Raw genomic sequence first — 19,845 nt, 5'->3', positions numbered from 1 at the left:
ATGTTGCAAAATAGCACAGCAGTGTTTTCCTCAGTTATTCTCTGCTTTTAGCAATCATAATATATTATTAGACAGATGCCAGCCAAGAATCTGCTTACCAACACTAACAGATTACATGGAAGCTGGATGTTTAACTGCCTCTGTTCTCTCTGTTGAAAAAGATTAACCTGGTGTGGGAAACTGTCCTTTTCTTCCCCACATAAGTCTAAACAAAATGTCTTTTAAGCCAGCGAAGGCCTCTCATGATTATCCCCAGCTAACGAACTAAAACAGACTTGCTTCTCAAGGACAACTGAACCCAAAACAACAGATGTGGCCCGGGACAGAAAGGATGGACAACAAGCCATCCTGTGCCCCTGGCAGTCACCGCCTTAAAGTGGGGCTCACGGATGCTCATTGGCTCTGGACAGTGACACTGACTGGACAGGTGGGTCAGGGGGTACAAAAGGTGGCGAGGGCAGCAGGTGGGCCCTTCCCTCCTCCCTGAGGCCCGTTTGGACGCTTCCTGCCTGGGACACCCCCCTGCTGCGGACACTGGTGCTGGGACCCTGCCTGCCTGCCTGCCTGCCCCGGGTCCAGCCTGAGCCTCAGCGCCGAGCGTGCCGGGGTCCCGAGCCCTGGGGTCGGGGCCGGAGCCCCCTCCCCGTGTTGCTGCTGCTGGAGAGGAAACCGACGGGAGCTGCACCCGCTGCCGAGAGGCTGCCCCTCCGACACCACGGACCTGCCGTCCTGCCTTCCGGCCACCGACCGACGCTGGACAAGCCGCCGGAGGGTAACATCACCTCACACACACACACACACACACATACCCACACACACATATTCCTTTCCTCATACTTGCACACACAGCGCGACCTCTTAAGGAGGACCGGCGTCGGGTTTCCTTCCCTCCTCCCTCCTCTCTTTGATCCTTAATCCTCTCCCTTAAAAGCACCTTTGCATTGCCTCCCTAAAGGACACTTGCTCATTACATACATATTGATATCCCTGGTAGCCATTCACACCTGTATTGTCCCCGAACATCATCCCTCGGTTTGTGTTAACCCTTAATAAACCTATTAGTTTGTGGAGTAAATCTTGGCTTTAGAGGCAATCTCTGAGCGTGGTGGGTTGGGGGGGGCTTTCTAGCTACCACCCGGAAATACGGTCCCGTGGTGGCCGTTCCTCTGTGAGAGGCAGCGCCGCGTGTGACCCTCGGGCTCATTCACAAACCCCTCCACATTGAGAGGGGGAGTCGCAAAAGTATCCTGACAGCCGGTAGCCCCCCGGTACCGGCTTGCGACATCTGGTGTCAGAAGTGGGATCTCGGGGGTCGTTAGAAGCCCCCCACGCTCTGAAATTGCTTAACTAGTAAAAAAAAAAAAAAAAAAATTTAATTAAATAAAAGAAAATGGCTACCAAGGGGGATATAGGTGATGCAGATGCTGTAAGTGCTGGTATAGAAAATGTAGAAAATGAAATTAGTGAGGAAAGCACTGAAGTTCAGGAGGCACCATTTTCATCTCCCTCTAGTTTTGAGGAGGAATTGCAGAAATGGGCATTTGTGCGTCCCTTCTGGGAGCACCTCAAGAGGCGCGGGCACGCTCTACAGAGGGAGCAGTACAAACTGATTTACGATGCCTACATGGGGGGAGACCTCAGTAGACTAGCAAATTACATCATGACTTTGGAAGATGGTACTCCTCTGTCTAAAGAGCTTAAAAAGGAGATTAAGAAACATGGGCTTGATTTCATCAATGCCCGAAATTTCTTTATCCTGGCCATGGTGGTGCAGCAAGCAAAGGAGGGATTACAGCAAAGAACTGAAGGGTTACAGCGAGAGAATAAAGAGTTGCAGCAAAGAATTGAAGGGTTGCAGCAAAAACCCGAAGAGTTGCAGCAAGAGATTGAATGGTTGCAGCAAGAGAATATAAAGTTGCAGCAAAGAATTGAAGGGTTGCAGCGAGAAATTGAAGGGTTAAGAAAGCAGGGAAAGGAGAGAACTGGTGCCACCCTGTCTCACTTAGGTGATAAATGGGGGGAACTTGCTAATTGTGAGGATTCCTCAGGTTCTGGTAGTCAGGATACTGAGGTCTTGGATGACTTTAACACACTAAAGAAATGTAAGCCCGTAAACTCTGAGCAATCAGATAGGAAAAGTGTGAGTTTTCATTTCGGGACAGAAAAGCAGCGCCCGATTTTGGAATCAAAGCCACAGCCGCAAGAGCAGCAAGCCCCCGCACAGCTGCAGCCCCCCCTCTCCAGGGAGCAGGAGGAGGGACTAAGGGCAGATGTTAGGATATTACACGAGGCAGTTAAGGACTTCATGACACATAACACTCAAAGAATTAGCAATTTGGAGATAAATGTCCATAAAGTTTCCACGATTGTGGATAATAGGTTTAGTGATTTGGAGATGGATATTCACCACAGCATTCGAAGGATTGGTGAATTGGAGAAATATGTCCACCGACTTCCCATAAATAGGGACAAAGTCCCAACTAATTTACCTTCTCACTATACCGGTTCTGAAGATGAGGAGGAGGAGAGAATAGAGCATAAACAACTGCGCCCGGTTATGAGAACGACTTTTGCTCTTGATGAAGATACTGGTAGGAAGAAAGATAAGGTAGTCAAGGAAGTAGCTTACACACCATTAGAATTGGCACAAATTAGAAAACAATACAGCAGGCGCCCATCTGAGACAGAAGCTGAATATGTAATGAGAGTGTCCCTCACAGGAGGAGACGAGATCAGGTTAAGTGAACAAGAAGCTAGAGGGTACTGGGGATCTGGAATTATTCTAACGACTGGAGATGGGGGACACCCCTGGTCCCTAACCCAGCGAGCAGCTTTCTTCGTTGGCTCGACTGATCCCCTTAGCAGAGGAGAGCCGAGGACCCTGCGGGGGGGCTATTCTAACATTTTGGACAATGTCCAAAAGGCTGCTGCAATTCAAATGATTTATGACCATGATTTAGTACCAGATCAAGAAAGTCCTATGAATCTCCGAGTGAAACCAGACAGAATGAAGGCCTTAATCAGGGGGCTCCCTCTGTTACTTAAAGAGGCAGCCGTGAAAATCAAACTTAGAATCGAAAAAGGAGATCTGCGAGGATTTACATGGTCTGATTTGGCCAAAGAATTGATAAAATACGGCAAGGAATATGAGGATACATCTGATTCTGAAGATGTTCCCAAGCCTTCTGCAGCCAGACAAAAGACTCGACCCTCCTATGCTGATGTGGCTGCCAGGTCACCCCGGGATCCTCCTAAGCAGCGGGAGAAATCACGGGGTGACTGGACAGTCGTGGATAGATCTAGAAACAACAGAAAGCCAAACATCACCCATAAAAGCCAGTACCCTGAAAACAAAGGTGCTTCATCTCGAGGTGATGACAAAGGGCCCTACGCTAAGCTTAAGGAGGAAGCCAGGCGTAAAGGTATCCCATCGAAGCTTTTGTCTCAGGATTATTCTTATCAGCTTCTGAAAGACCTGGTAGAAAGTTGGCCTACACGGCCCAGCTCAAGGTCTAATTCAAGAGACAGATCCAGGGAAAAACCCAACAAGTCGGGAAACTAAATAGCCCTCCTTCTGCCAAGAAAAAGAAATCAAAAAGAAAGAAAAAGAGACAGGGGGGGGGAGAGGAAAACCAAAATTTTGACATAGGAAATGAAAATGATCAACAGAAAAATGACAAACAATCAGGCCCTAAAGCTCCCAACCCTCCAAGAGATTGGCAAAATGTACTACGATTAGTTCAAAACAAAAATGGGGACTTGGAGCTTACTTGTGCTGTTGGGCCAAGACGCTATCCTGTAACATTTGTGGTGGACACAGGAGCACAGATTTCCACGCTAAAAGCTGATGTAGCTGAACAATGTGGCATTAAACCAGCTAAAAAGCCAATATATGTAAGTGGAGCATTTGGTAACTCTGCTTTACAAAAAACAGCTAAAGTCACTTTAAATCTACCAGGAGAGGAAGAACCGATTCGGACTGAAATGATTGTGGGTGACATTCCTTACAATTTGTTAGGAATGGATGTTCTCTTGGGCCGAGCGTGGAGAGATGAGAACGGTCGCTACTGGAATTTTGGCACACCCACACTAAAGCTGAGGTTGCTACAACGTGCTCCCCGTCTGCCACAAAGCAGGATCACAAATATTAAGCAGTATTCCATTCCTGTTGCTGCTAAGGAAGGCATCAAAGAAGTCATTTCTGATCTAAAACAAAAGGGCATTATTGTGCCCTGTCATTCACCATTTAACTCCCCAATTTGGCCTGTAAGAAAACCCAATGGTAAATGGAGAATGACAGTCGACTACAGGAAATTGAATGCCAATACAGATGCACTCACAGCTGCTGTACCTAACATTGCAGATCTGGTGTTAGAGATCCAGGAAGCAGCACACCCAGTGCTGGCCTCCCTGGACATAAAGGATATGTTCTTCCAAATCCCTATTGATCCTGAGGACCAGAAGTATTTTGCCTTCACTTGGGATGGGGTGCAGTACACTTTCACAAGGTTGCCCCAGGGATATAAACACTCACCCACACTAGCTCATCACGCACTTGCGTGTGAACTGGAAAACATTCCAGAAATCAGAAATAATTCCAAGGTAAAAATCTATCAATACATAGATGATGTGCTGGTAGGGGGCCAGAGTGAGGGGGAGGTAAAAGCAGTTTATGATGCTATCATCAAGCATCTCACTGATATGCAAATAGAAATCCCTGAAGAGAAAAAGCAACCTCCATCCCAAGAGGCAAAATTTCTGGGAATAAGATGGAAAGGAGGGACCTGGAATATTCCTTCCGATACTTTATCTTACTTAGGAGAGATAAAGGCACCCACCAATAAGAAAGAACTACAAGGGATATTAGGAACCTTCCAGTATTGGAGAAAGCATATCCCAGACCTATCCATCATAGCACGTCCTCTTTTTGATCTATTAAAGAAAAATCGTCACTGGGAATGGGATCAGTCTCATGATGAGGCCCTTGAACTGTTGTTATTGGAGGCGCAGACATACCAAACTCTGGGGCCCCTTCACCCGGAGGATCCAATAATAATAGAGTGGGGGTTTTCAACCAGTGCCCTATCATATCATTTTTGGCAACAGGGACCTACTGGGAGTACTCGACCAATTGGCTTTTACTCTCAGTCATTGAAAGATTCAGAGAAACGATATTCTGTTCTGGAAAAGGGATTGCTAACAGTGTGTACAGCACTAAAAGAAATCAGCAAGATCATTAAAAAACAAAAAGTAATTCTTCGAGGCCCCTTCAAGGTAGTTAACCAAGTACTGTCTGGAAAGGCCCCTCCAGAAGGAATATCCCAAAAGGGTACAATCAGAAAATGGTATAGTCAAATTGAGTACTATTCTGGACTGTTTCAACTTGAAGAAGGCCCAGATAAACAATTGAAAATCCAGGAACAAATTGAATCTACAAATGAAAAGGATCTGATAATGAAAGTTCCCAGTCCTATCAAAGAAGCCCCAGAATATAGAAGTGAACTGGTTAATGCCTGGTTCACAGATGCTTCATCCCGAAGAGAAGGGAAAACTTGGTTGTTCAAATCTGCTGCAGTTAAACCTGCCACAGGCGAACAAATCATAAACCAAGATAAAGGCAGTGCCCAAGTGGGAGAATTGGACGCTGTTCTTAATGTTTTCCTAAAAGAAAAAGCCTCCAAGGACGCTGTGTACATTTACACAGACTCCTTTGCGGTTTTTAAAGGCTGTGTGGAATGGATTACTTTCTGGGAAAGTAACAATTGGGAAATTAACGGAGTGCCTGTCTGGCATAAAGAGAAGTGGCAACAAATTCTGAAAATTGCCAAAAAGAATCCTAATTTTCATGTAGGATGGGTACCTTCACACCAAGCTGCTCTAAAAGACGAAGCCAGTAAGTGGAATAACTATGTTGATGAGCTAGCTAGGATTGATGTGAAGGAAATCCGATCAGCTATCACAGAAGGAGAAAATCAGGAATGGAAAAGATTGCTCGAATGGCTTCACTGTAAGAGGGGCCATTCAGGAATCCTTGATCTATACAAAGAGGCACAAGCCCGAGGATGGCCTGTTACCCGTGAGCAGTGCAAAACAGTCATCTCTTCATGTGATCTTTGCAAAATTAGACTTGGGGAACATCCCCTAACAACTGACACTCTGCATATCAGGGAAGGAAAACCCTTGTGGTCCACATGGCAGGTGGACTACATCGGTCCCTTCCGAAGATCAGGAAACAAACAATATGTCATTGTGATTGTGGAGGTGGTGTCAGGATTGACCTGTGCCGAAGCTGTTTCTAAGGCAAATGGTGAAAACACGGTTTGCTTCTTAGAAAAGGTCTTTGGAATTCTACCTAAACCCACAAATATCCAATCTGACAATGGAACTCACTTCACCTCACACCTTGTACAACAGTGGGCTAAGAAGGAAGGTATTCAATGGACATTTCATGTCCCGTACTACCCACAAGCCAATGGAATAGTGGAACGCACTAATGGGTTAATTAAAAGCCTTATTCGCCCACAGGACTCGAAATGGGATGAAAGGTTAAGGTATGCAGTCACTACTATAAACAATAGGTGGGGGGTGAATGGGTGCCCCCGCCTGAATGCCTTTTTCCCTGAGTTACCCACTCAAGATCACAGAAAAAATAAAAGGTCTTTTAAGCAATCTAAAACTCCTCTCCATCCTGGACAAATTGTCCTGGCAAATTTGCCACACATTGGTAAGGTCAAGCTCACCTTACAAACACCGGTGAATTCAAATACATGGGTTGCATCTGATTTAAATGACAAGCAACACAAAATCAGTACAAGGTGGATAATTCATGTTGAGTAAATTGGTGTTTCAGTTTTGTATGTGTGTTTGTATCTCTGTGTATTTATGTCTAATGATGTTAATCAATATATTGCAAAGCATGACAGCTTCAAGAGCCAGAGACATCCTGGTGACAGTACCAGGCCTGATCAACCTGTTACTGGATTCCAGAGGAGCTACTTTGTGACCGCTGTGGGACTGATCACCCCATGGCCTAAACAAGGTGCTCTGTAATATTGTCTCCTTCTGTACTTGCCTTTGAGTTGCTGCTTGCAATGTATTATCTTGGATGGAAATCAGAACATTATTACAAAACTCACTGAAGTGACAAGAACTTGATTTAAGTTTGGGAATTCCCTAAATAATCTATTTCTCTTTTCTTTCCTTTTTTTTTTTTTCCCAATATAATTGAAAATTGAGTTTGTGTTATAATAACTGCAATTATTCTATTCCTAGTCTTGTACCCATGTGTAGCCAGCGTTATGTCCTTCCTGCATGAACTGTGCTCGAGCAAGACGACTTCACTCAAGATTCCCAGTGATCGAGTCTGATACTGCAGCTGGGATTCAAGGGTGAATGATAATATAAATGCTCTCTTCTGGTTCAATAATAACCATTGAACAATCTGATGACTGCCAAAAATAACAAGAGTTTGACATGTTGATAAGAATGTGGTTTAGACTAGATGATTGGTAAATCTAAGTGTCTTCAATGTGTGTATAACTTATTTGTTAAAACTAGTAATAATTAGTGATCATAGAGCTTTTGAAGATATGTTAGATTGTTAGACATGTGATTGTATATACTTGTACTATATGAGAATTGTTCCCTTGTCCATACATATGTGTATCCCAGCCAACACCCACGGAGGGTGAGGATCAAATGTGGAGGAGAAGGATTTGGGCAGGAATCCAGATATAATATACATTTGTGCACATAAAACTTAACTCTACACCTTGCTGCCTTAAAAGCCACGGGGTGAGATGTGGGAAACTGTCCTTTTCTTCCCCACATAAGTCTAAACAAAATGTCTTTTAAGCCAGCGAAGGCCTCTCCTGATTATCCCCAGCTAACGAACTAAAACAGACTTGCTTCTCAAGGACAACTGAACCCAAAACAACAGATGTGGCCCGGGACAGAAAGGATGGACAACAAGCCATCCTGTGCCCCTGGCAGTCACCGCCTTAAAGTGGGGCTCACGGATGCTCATTGGCTCTGGACAGTGACACTGACTGGACAGGTGGGTCAGGGGGTACAAAAGGTGGCGAGGGCAGCAGGTGGGCCCTTCCCTCCTCCCTGAGGCCCGTTTGGACGCTTCCTGCCTGGGACACCCCCCTGCTGCGGACACTGGTGCTGGGACCCTGCCTGCCTGCCTGCCTGCCCCGGGTCCAGCCTGAGCCTCAGCGCCGAGCGTGCCGGGGTCCCGAGCCCTGGGGTCGGGGCCGGAGCCCCCTCCCCGTGTTGCTGCTGCTGGAGAGGAAACCGACGGGAGCTGCACCCGCTGCCGAGAGGCTGCCCCTCCGACACCACGGACCTGCCGTCCTGCCTTCCGGCCACCGACCGACGCTGGACAAGCCGCCGGAGGGTAACATCACCTCACACACACACACACACACACATACCCACACACACATATTCCTTTCCTCATACTTGCACACACAGCGCGACCTCTTAAGGAGGACCGGCGTCGGGTTTCCTTCCCTCCTCCCTCCTCTCTTTGATCCTTAATCCTCTCCCTTAAAAGCACCTTTGCATTGCCTCCCTAAAGGACACTTGCTCATTACATACATATTGATATCCCTGGTAGCCATTCACACCTGTATTGTCCCCGAACATCATCCCTCGGTTTGTGTTAACCCTTAATAAACCTATTAGTTTGTGGAGTAAATCTTGGCTTTAGAGGCAATCTCTGAGCGTGGTGGGTTGGGGGGGGCTTTCTAGCTACCACCCGGAAATACGGTCCCGTGGTGGCCGTTCCTCTGTGAGAGGCAGCGCCGCGTGTGACCCTCGGGCTCATTCACAAACCCCTCCACATTGAGAGGGGGAGTCGCAAAAGTATCCTGACAGCCGGTAGCCCCCCGGTACCGGCTTGCGACACCTGGCATAGAAAGAAAATGATGTTCAAAACCCCTTGTGATAAAAGTGTGTATCTCTAATTATAAGCAGGGTTGAAAACCTCAAGAGTGAAGCATTTTCTATTTTTTTCTAGTTTCCTGTACAAATCATGTAGTGAACACTGTATATGTATAATCTGAAAGGAAATTAGGTATCTAAAATCCTTAGTGTTTACCTGACTCATTATTTAGAAGTTAATGCTGAAATAAAATAAAACTTTTTATTAGATCAAACAATCTGGCTGGCAAAAGCTTTAACGTTTAGGGAATAAAAACCTTTGTCCACTTTAGTGCTTAACTTAAATTTAACTGAGTGAAAATGACACACACAAATTTTTTATGTGAGACTGTATTTTATAGTAAACTGCACTCAGGCATTCTTAAGCATCTTTACAGCAATTCATATGCTAAGTGCAGTAAAAGGAAAAAGGAAGGAAAAAAAAAATTTAAAAAAACCACACACACACACAAAAAAGACCAAAAAGCAGAATACAACTCCATAGCCCTCTTTCCTGAATTCTGCTACAACCATCTGAAAACTAATACTGGAAGTCAGCAGACATACAGCTCCTAGCAGAATATTTCAAGACTAGAACTGTGCCATCAAAATATTAGCTTTGAGTTTTCAGCTTTTACCAACTTTTATGATTTTGAATATTTTGAAATTTTACACGTTCTTGTACAATCCTATTTTATCTCAAAATTTGTCCATAATACATTGGGTGAACTATTGTCTGATGGGTCGTGCTCAATGAGATATAGTAAATGGGGTTGCATCAGGCTGGCAGTCAGTCACCAATGGGATTCTCTAGGGTTCAATTTTAGAGCCAGTGCTCTTTAATGTTTCTATAAATTTTCTGGATGCAGGAGTCAAACGTACACTAAGTAAGTTTGCTGATGATACACAAAGAGGAGGAGCTATGGAATTCCTCGAGGCTAGAGAGGTCTTAGAGTGAGAACTGGATAGATGAGAGAGCTGGATGATCATCAACAATAAGAAATTTAACAATATTGAATGCCAGATTCTCCACTTGGAATAAGGTAACCCTGCTTATATTTACAAATAGTGGAATGCGAGTTTGAAGAGCACCCCTTAGAAAAAAGATCTGGGGATTTGGGTTGATGGTAATTTGATTATGAGTCAACAGTGTGCCCTGGCAGCCAAAAGGGCCAACCATTTCATGGGATACATCAATCCCAGCATAGCTTGCCTGCTGAGGGAGGTGATTTTCCCACTATACACTGTGATGTGTACTTGCATTATGGTGTGAGCTGACCTCAAACATGGTGTAGTAGTGGGGTCCCCAATATGAGAAGGACATAAAACTGAGTGTGCCCAGGAGAGGGCAATCAAGATGGTGAAAGGTCTTGTGGGCAAAACTTACAAGAAGCAGCTGATGCCACTTTGTTTGTTCAGCTTGGAGAAGAAAAGGCTGAGGGGTGACCTCATGGAATTCTACAAATTCCTCAAGGGGGGCAGTGAAGGGGTGGATGATGAACTCTTCTCTCTTGTGACCTGCGACTGGACATAAGGAAATGGAGTAAAGCTGCATCAGAGGAATTACATCAGATGATATTGGATATTAGGAGAAAGTTTTTCTCTGAGAGGGTGTTTGGTCACTGGAACAGCTTTCTCAGGGAAGCGGAGTATCTGGATAACCCGCTTAGTCATATGGTTTAGTTTAGCTAGTTCTGTGAGAAGTAGAAAGTTGCATTCAATGATCCTTATGGGTCCCTTCCAACTTGAGATGTTAAGTGATTCTACAGCTCTACAAATCTACTCAGTAGAAAATAATAATATTAATGTGATTTTCACAGTTAAATTACCAGCTGGAGGTACTAATAATGTGCATGGAATGGACTGCCACAAAATATATAGTAAGCCTTGATGAATTTGGCCAACTAAACTAAAAATCTGATGAAGAAAAAAATAACAACTACTGGAGTACAATTATATGTATTTTAAATTGTGGAAGCTGCAAAAACCTATATTTTACAATAACAGACATATTAAAGACTTTTCTAAACCAACTTTGAAAGATTGAATTTTTCTATTTTTTTCACTCTATTAATTGCCAAAATAATATAGCAGAAAAAATCTGCATTTGAGAAATGGGCATTTTTAAATCAACTATTATCTAGCATGCTTCACTGCAACACTTGTTCAGGAATACTCAGATATTATTATTTTAAAATGCTGATTTTCAAATTACAGTTTGAATTGTCACTCTGTTCTTACAGATCAGTAAAACATAGTGAGAATTTTACAATTCTGTAATTCATTTATCAATAAAACTATAATAATACAGATCTTAAGAAAGCTGTCCATTATTAATTATTCAAAAACTATTCCCATAATGACAGAAATATATTATACAGAAACAAATAAACCAATACAAGAAAGGACAATTTCACTACAAGTAGAATGACATAGTCTGAATATACAGAGATTCCTTTTCAAATGTGGGTACAAAATATTTTAGTGGTTTAACTACAGCCTTCTTACCAAGAGAGTAGTGAAAAATTGTTTTCATTTATTATTGGAACAATAGATTTTTATACAATTAGAGATGTTCGTATTTGGTGGCATGCCTTCATTTAAGTGAATTAGCCTAAAATCGGACATTATCTTAAGCTGGTGAAACTTGGTGTGTACATTTTTCTGAGTAAGACCTAAGTAAAGCTTGCTGAAAGACCATCTTTGTCTCAGTTGGCATGGAAAGATCAACAACTGTGAAATAAGAAGAATGTCACCCACAGCTCCCCACTCTTACCATAGGAAGGATAGGAAGCTTTGTCCTGTGAAAAAAAATGGCTTTACTCAGCAGGTTATTGTAAAAAGAGAGGTTTCTACAGCATTTCTACAGTGTGAGGTGCTTTGAGAGACAGCATCTTCTTTGAAGGAAAACAAAAACATAAAGAGTGCTTTGGTTTGCATCCTGTGAACTCTGTGGTTGAGTGTGATGCTCCTCTTTGCCCTAGCTCCATGCCTATTTTATCACAATGATGCATAACAGAAATTCAGAAATCTTAGGTTCTGGAAAGTAAGGAACAACACTGATTTTTTTATTATTTTTTTTATCATTCCCTCACCCCCTGGGATTTAAAAACTAGATCACCAGCTAAATCTCATATTTGCTTCTAACAAAAAACGGAGCTATGTATAACTGCAAAAGAGGTCAGACAAGTACTTTTCCAGCTGAAGATGGAAAACATAGTTTTCTGGCCTACTTTAAAAATTTTGATATTTTCCCACATTTTGAAAGACAATAAATACATTACTGCATATGTTGTTACTCCTCCTGTTTCAACCTCTACATTGTAGCAAACACATTACTTTTTTTTTCACTCTCTTCACAATGTCTCCCTCCGTCTCTAGACATGACTTCCCAGGAATCAACACCCAAAGCAGTAAAATTTATAAAAGAAACATCAGTTCTTTAATAGCATCTTTCCTTTTAAAGGGAGAGAACTATAACATACCTTTTCTTTAGGACAGATTCTATTAAGTGAACCAGAGTGCCCCCATACTGCGTGCTTCACACTGATGTGAGGATGCAAAGTCATCATACAACTGAAGAATTTCCCACCTCTGAACCTTTATAACATTTTGTTTCTTTGGAAGAGACAACTTTGGTCCTGATCAAAAAGACCTGCTACTTGTCTGAAATTGTTCATTGGTTTACATCACATTGAATAAATGTTTAAGTAAATTAATGCAAGATTTGATATGGAATTAAAGAGCAAAGATGACAAACCTTTTAATTCTGTACTCATCATTGCAATGTTACTCTTACGTGTGTGACTACAATAGTCTACTACACTTCAAAACATCATAAATTCTTGATTCAGTTTTTCCATTTGTTTGTGGCATTTTGAAATTTTAAAAATTATTTTCTTCTAGTATTTTATATTTTATCAAATATTGCCTTAAAGTTACGCTTAAATTATCATTCTCCTTTCCATTCTCTGTGCATATCTACATACCAGTTCTTTTCTGTATTGTATGTTCTATAAAGAAAATTTGTATTTTAAGAGTAATATACATTTCTGGGTTTTTTAGAGATCCAGAGTTATTTTTCCAGAAAGAAAACAGGTCAGTTACACTGAGACTCTTCCAAACAATCACAACTAAAAAATAATTAGGATTTGTTTTTAAAAGCCTGTAAACAAGATCTTTAAATGTAATTATTTAGTAAATTTTTAGCAATGTATTATTTGGACCCTCCACACTGGGACTGGTATTGTTCAATGACATAGACAGTAGGATTGAGTGCATCCTCAGAAATTTTGAGGACCACACTAAGCTGAGTGATGCAGCTGATTTGTTAGAGGGAAGGGAAGCCATCCAGGGGACCTTGACAGGCCAGGGCCAACATGAAATCCATGAAGTTCAAAAAGGCCAAAAGTAAGGTCCAGCACCTGAGTCAGGGCAATCCCCAGTATGAATACAGACTGGATGATGAATTGATTGACAGCAACTCTGCAGAGAAGGTCTTGAAGATACTGATGGATGAAAAGTTAGGTATGAGCTGGCAATATGCACTTGCAGCCCAAAAAGCCAACCATATCCTGGCCTGCATAAAAAGAAGCAGGGTCACCAGGTCAAGGGAAGTGATTCTTCCCATCTGCTCTCATGAGATGCCACATGGACTACCGCTTCCAGCTCCAGGGTTCCCAGCAAATGATCTACATGGACCTGTTAGAGCATGTCTAGAAGATGGCCATGAAGATGATCAGAAGGCTGATACAGCTCTCCTATTCAGAAAGGCTGAAAAGAGTTGAAGTTGTTCAATCTAGAGAAGAAGAAAAGGCTCTGGGGAGACCTTATTGCAGTTTTCTATATATAATGGCGGTTTATATGATGGAGAGAGACTTTTTGCAACAGGCTGTATGACAGAGAAAGGAGTAACAGTTTTAAACTGAAACAGAGCTGATTTATATTAGACACAAGTAAAAATCTTGTCTGTTTGTGGATGATTGATGTGTTGAGAAGAAGAGGTTGCCTCGGCAGGTTGTGGATGTGGTATCATTGGAAGTGTTCAAGGTCAGCTTATATGGGCCTTTGAGCAATCTGATCTAGTGAAAGACTCCCCTGCCTATTTGAAGGGGATTGGAACTCAATGATCTGCTAAGGTTCCTTCCAAATCAAACCATTCTGTGTGTCTATGATCTTACACATAAGCCTATTAAATCAATTATACTTGACATACCACATTCAAATTTCTCAGTCTTGTTCTAACAAAAAAAAGGTCAGAAATTATCTTACATAATAAATTAAATAATAAATCTTAAATATTCTCTGTTATGAAATTGAAGTTTGTATTTGTTTTTTTTCTATCTGAGAATACTTATATGAGAGTGTATATTTGGAACAGATTTTTCTGTGTGTGTGTAATGACACAAATGACATGTGTGCCAGAAAGAATCAAATTCTAATTTTTACTCTGAATAGAACAGGAAACTAATTTCATACTTTTATTTTTTTTTGTATTTATGTTACTTGTACATGGACAGAACTTGGCAGAGACTTAATGTCTCCCAGGCAGCGGCACGATGAACTATTCGATAGTACTGTCCTTGTTAGTAGGAGATTCCTTGTGAAAACATAAGAGTATTTTCAATTGTCATAGCCAGGACAGTATTTCTGGGTCTGTTATAATGTCAGAAACATTAATATACCAAAGCTGTTGTTATTCTCAAAAGTACTATACAAAACATGTTAGCCATATGGATCCTAAAGGGGCACTTCAGGTACATAGTAAAAAAATTCCTCTATACTGAACCACATACAACTGAAAGAGAACAAAACAATTCTTCAAACTTCTGGTTTAGGGTAGGTGTTATATAAAACTTGTAGAAAGGTCCTATAGCCCCAGGAGAGCAGTATAAAATAATATCATAAATATCTATAGTAAGTTGAGAAGAAAACTATTTTTACTATGTCACATAGTACAGTTTTCTGAATTTATTTCTACAAAAGTCTTTACTAACACTTCAGCTTACTTTAGGAGATTCTTAAAGAATGGACAACCATTTCCACATTTGCAGGCAGTTTACTGGCTAAATGTATAATGAGAGTGAGAACTGTGAAATTTTTTTAATGGAACACACTTCATAATTTTTCAGGTAATACTTACCCATGATTATATTTTTATTCCAACAAGATTGAAGTTTCTACCTGGATTGTGACTCAGCGTCTAATTAAATCCAAGACAACAAATGTTTCTCAGTGAGATTAGGTTAATAATTTTTTCACGTGCTGTGATGAAATTTTGACCTATGTTTTACAAATCTTGAGGTGTTCAACTTACCTAAAATCTTGCCGAGTGTGAGAGACTTGATTGCATTGAATTCTCTTCCTGAAGACAGAATAAACTTCATTCTTTCATTTTGGTTAATCTTCAGAATGGTGCAGTGAAGAACAAAGTACAATAATGGAAGAGATATTAGTGGAAGTTTGGAAAAAAAACCAGATAAAATCAAGGTTAAAATTAGAAGGAGCTGAGGGAAGTATTTGTTAGTTATAGCATAAAAAAACTAATTGGGAAATAGATGATCAGCTATCTCAGATCACTCATTATAGCTGTGATACTTCTTAAGCATCCCACTTCATGAACCTTTATTAGTCTTACTGATTTGGCTGATTCCTTGTTTTTAACCTATAAGATGAATAAAAATGGCAAACCTTCAAAAACTTGAAAAATATTCTTTTCATTTAAATATACTCTCAATATATAGTTCATAAAGATCAAATATTATACTGTAAATGCTCTTCCCTTCAGGGTACTTATAGAGCTACTTGCCTTCAAGACTTGTACCAATGCATAATTAATCAAACTCAACTCTAGCCTCAAAATACTAACTTATAACATCCAGGGTTTTTAAATTTTAACCTAAAAATGAATCAAATTTCTGCAAAAAACAACAAAATCTTTCACTTAGCAGTTGCGTTCCTTTGATATAAAAGTGACTGAAGAAATACAAGTAAGTAGGCTTACAGTATTGACCTTTTGAAATATACAGTATGAACACCAAAGATGCTGTCTAACATAGACTTCCACTGTGCATCCTGAGTCCGCTAATGTTTGCTTTATATACTTCAGAAACTAAAACACATTTTGCGCTAATTGCCCTGTTTTAACTATTTACTGCATTTTGTTATGGATCTTCTACGTTTTTTTTTATAACCCATTATTTTTATGTAGGTTTTTTTGGTTTTGTTTTTGTCTAACTGAATTACCTCCACAGAGAGCCTTTTCTCCTCTCTTTTGATGGTCATGTGCTGCAGTTGTCCATTAGCCATGCTTTTGATATTGATGCCAAAGACATCAGGATCTTGTTGGCTATCTAGCTTGTACCTGATCTGTAAACTTCCTGCAGGGATAAACAGAGCAAAAGGTATAGTACTACACATACGCAACAGTCAGTGTATATCATATACAATGTCTCCTGCTTCACAGGTGTTTTGAAGAGTAAAACAAATGTTTGATTTATTCAAGGTATTAACTACAATTAATTTATTTAAGTGAGAAATTAAAGGAGGCAACAGGAAAACGTAATAGCAATGTTGGAAGTAGGATGTATAGGCAAAGATGTAGAATGTAGAAGCCATAAACTGTCATAATTCAGAATGATGAGTTAAAATTTGTGCAGAAATTTTATACTTTTATAATTCTGCCTAGAAAGACTTGTTCTGTTACATCATATAAATGTGACTTATCAGATGAAACTCAGTATGTTACAAATACTATTTCTCAATAGTTTACACTGTCCAGACCTGTAAACCCCAAACCAGGTGGCAAATCTGTAGGATGAAGTCAGTAATTCCTAGCTTACTTAACATTTCTTGTTGCTAACTCCCAGCATAATGTCTATATGCTTCTAATCACATGGAGACTCTTACAGCAGAACACAAAGGCACTGTGATTTCCTTGTCAGAGACTCCTACAAATTGTAAATGGACTACAATTTGCTAATCATCGTTTGAAAAGCAAAGTCCAGACAAGTAATGAGTAAAATGTATACTTCCACCTGTGATGGTGGGGATACCACAGATATTCTACATCCAAATCTGTATCCAGAAAAGCACAGAATCACTGTGATTGCAAAGTCTTTGATAAACTGAAAGATTCATCTTAGTCTGTGGTTCTTTTTAATTAAAAAAAATACAAATAAATACATAGAATTGTCTAAATGTAGAACAAAAATGTAAAAGAAAAATCCAACTTAAGTTTAATATTCAGCTTAAATGGATACATCAATTACTCTATGTCTATTTTCAAAAAAGTATATTAGTAATCTCATAGGCATATAAGTAGCTCGTGATATTAGTTGAATGAAAACAGCTCTGATTAATTTGAAAAGTATTTTATTATTTATCACAAGGGTGGCAAATAATACGCAACGTGAGTTGCAGACAAATCAGATACATTTTGTGTTTTCTTTCAAACCTTTAAAAATAACTGAAATATTTTACTGGATTCTAATGGATTTCCAGCAAAAAAATGTAGTTTAGCCAGCATGATTACATTAGTGTTTCCAGATAGCCTATCTGAACACTCACCGTTTCTGGTGAGAATGATTGACAGATATTCCTTGTAGAAGGAGCTGACATACAGCAATAAGCTCGGTGTCTGTGTTGTTCGGAAGGCAAATGTAATTGCTTCCCTGTTCAGTGTCATGTCAGCATAGAAAGAAGAAGCGTGAGAACTGGAATTTTTAGCTAAGGTGTAGTATTCTTGAAAATTGTATGTCACAGAAGTGCCGGTCCCAAAGTATGCAGAGATCTCTGAAACAAAAAACAATTTGATATTTGAATATAACATATTTAAAATATAACAGTGTTTTTGTGGTTTTTTGGTGTGGTTTTTTGTTTTGTTATATTGTGGGTTTTCTTCTTCCCTGACACAGGAAAAATTAAATGTATTCTTAACTTTTGTGATAAAGCTGAAAAAAAAAATAGAAATGGGACTAGTAGTTAGAACTATAGAGAAAAATAAGATCCAGCCTGGACTAGTGCAAAAGCCCAGTTATATTTATGTGTTAAATACCTGTTGCATGAAGAAGTGCTTCTTTTTGTCTAGTTTTGAACATGCTTTCTTTTGGTTGTGGGTTTTTTTTGTTGGTTTTGTTTTGTTGTTGTTTATTGTCTGATTTTTTTGGGGGGGGGCAAGGGTTGTTGGTTGGTTGGGCTTAGTTTTTTGTTTGTTTTGGTTTTATTTTGGTTTTATTTTATTTGGTTTTGTTTGGGTTTTTCCTTGTTGTTGCTTTTGTTTTTTTTCCTGTTTATCCATGTGCTCAAGTCCAGTCTGTCCTGTTTTGTATACTGCTCCTATGGAGAAACGGGTGCAGCATTTGAATCCTAACATTTTGATTGAACTTGACCGTGCCTTAAACATATACATGGGAAAAGGCACTGGTCAGGTGGAAGAAAGAGAAGCAGAACAGAAATTGGGTTATAATCTTGTTATGAATGAATCACTGATAGACGTTTATGCACCTCAATGGTATATCATGGACATTTTCTAGTAAAAGTAACTGCCTTAGACTATTCTGTTTTCTCATACATAATCTTAACTTCATGAAAATTTTCTGGAAATTTCTGTAATCTGGCTCAGGGACTTTGACAGAAGGTGACTGAAAGTTATTACTGTAGGCCATCTCAGTCTTTCAGAAACAAAGTGTTGTTATGCAGAAAAATAAGCATGGAGTGTGACCATTTATTTTTTCTGCTGTTTGTGAAGGAGGAGGAAATTATCATTCCTCACTCAATAGCATGAGCTTGCACAGCAATGAATATGGAAGAAATTCACGCAAGTCCTTTTAGCTTGCAGTGGCAGTGATGGCTGGACAGATACTGCGTTTACTAATTCAGAGGCATGAGGAGTTGTGGCACTTAAGCCACTTAGTGCCTTCTAGAATGCATTTTATACATGGAATAAACAATTTTTAGCAGATCAGAATTATATGCAAATACCAAATGTTCTGAATAAATTTCCATGCTAAAAATTCAAAATTGTCAACTCGTGATCATATACCAATATGACACCATCACCAATGATCTCATTTAGAATGGCAGAAAACATGGGTTCAGTCCTGTTTCCGTTGGTCTAACTTTCTTCTTATAGTAGAAGAGTTTTCTTCTACATGGCTTGTCTTCCAAATTTTGTCTTAGTTTTGAGATGAAAACTTGAAAGACAGAAATTTAAAAGTTTCATATAAATTTATAGTTCCTAGCCTTAGTATAATATAAAACAATCAAAGGATTTGCATAACATTAAAGAAATAATGCTCGTTCTCTTGGCTATTGTGGTTCCTGCTTTGAACAGTACATGTTCAATGTAGCTCTGGAAAACAGTGTTTAGCAAAACTTATATTTACTAAAAATCTCAGTTGAATGCTTCTCTATGTTAATTAACACAGAATTATTTTGCGAGCATTTATGTATATTTTTCAATTACTCTAAAGATTCTGTTTGGGGATTTATTGTCCTGCTTTTAATTATCACTAAAGCTAAATGACATACTTGCCTTTCTTACAGAATGGCCCAGCATAGGCAGAGAAAGTGCAGTCACAGGAGAATCCACTGTATTTCTCTCTACATTTTCCACCATTGTGGCACAGGTTACCATAGCTGCTACAATGTCCAGGACAGCCTGGTTCAACTCCTGGTGTTATCTTTGCTCTCTCTTCCAGGTCAAGGGCCATTCCATTCAACTGTAAAGAACGAATGCATCCCAAAAATCCTTTCTGCCTGGATGCCGTCCCACCTGAAATAAATTCATATAAGCTTGTAAAAATTTGAAAGAATCCATGTGTCAAAACATCTTTACAATTTCTAGCCCTTGAACAATCTAATAAAAATTCCAGGATACAGGCCTATATATATTAAGGTATTTATAAATAGCTTTAA

General features: G+C 40.0%; 1 protein-coding gene across 2 annotated transcripts in view; it reads right to left on the bottom strand.

Annotated features, from left to right (window-relative positions):
* CNTNAP4 (contactin associated protein family member 4) overlaps positions 1-19,845 on the bottom strand; it is a 222,557-nt gene that overhangs the window by 11,550 nt on the left and 191,162 nt on the right. For both annotated transcript variants that reach the window (XR_007891847.1, XM_051643036.1), the window contains exons 18-21: positions 19,463-19,702; positions 17,497-17,721; positions 16,174-16,307; positions 15,245-15,332 (exon numbers count right to left, since the gene is read on the bottom strand). Coding sequence is in view for 1 of the 2 variants with exons in the window: in XM_051643036.1 (XP_051498996.1) it covers positions 15,245-15,332; positions 16,174-16,307; positions 17,497-17,721; positions 19,463-19,702 (687 nt within the window). In the remaining variant the exon portion in view is untranslated. The remainder of the gene's footprint in view (positions 1-15,244; positions 15,333-16,173; positions 16,308-17,496; positions 17,722-19,462; positions 19,703-19,845) is intronic.

Source organism: Apus apus, chromosome Z (genome assembly GCF_020740795.1).
Source record: "Apus apus isolate bApuApu2 chromosome Z, bApuApu2.pri.cur, whole genome shotgun sequence".
In the NCBI taxonomy this organism is placed as follows: domain Eukaryota; kingdom Metazoa; phylum Chordata; class Aves; order Apodiformes; family Apodidae; genus Apus; species Apus apus.
The sequence above is the reverse complement of the archived record's forward strand: the minus strand, read 5'-3'. Positions and strand labels throughout refer to the sequence as shown.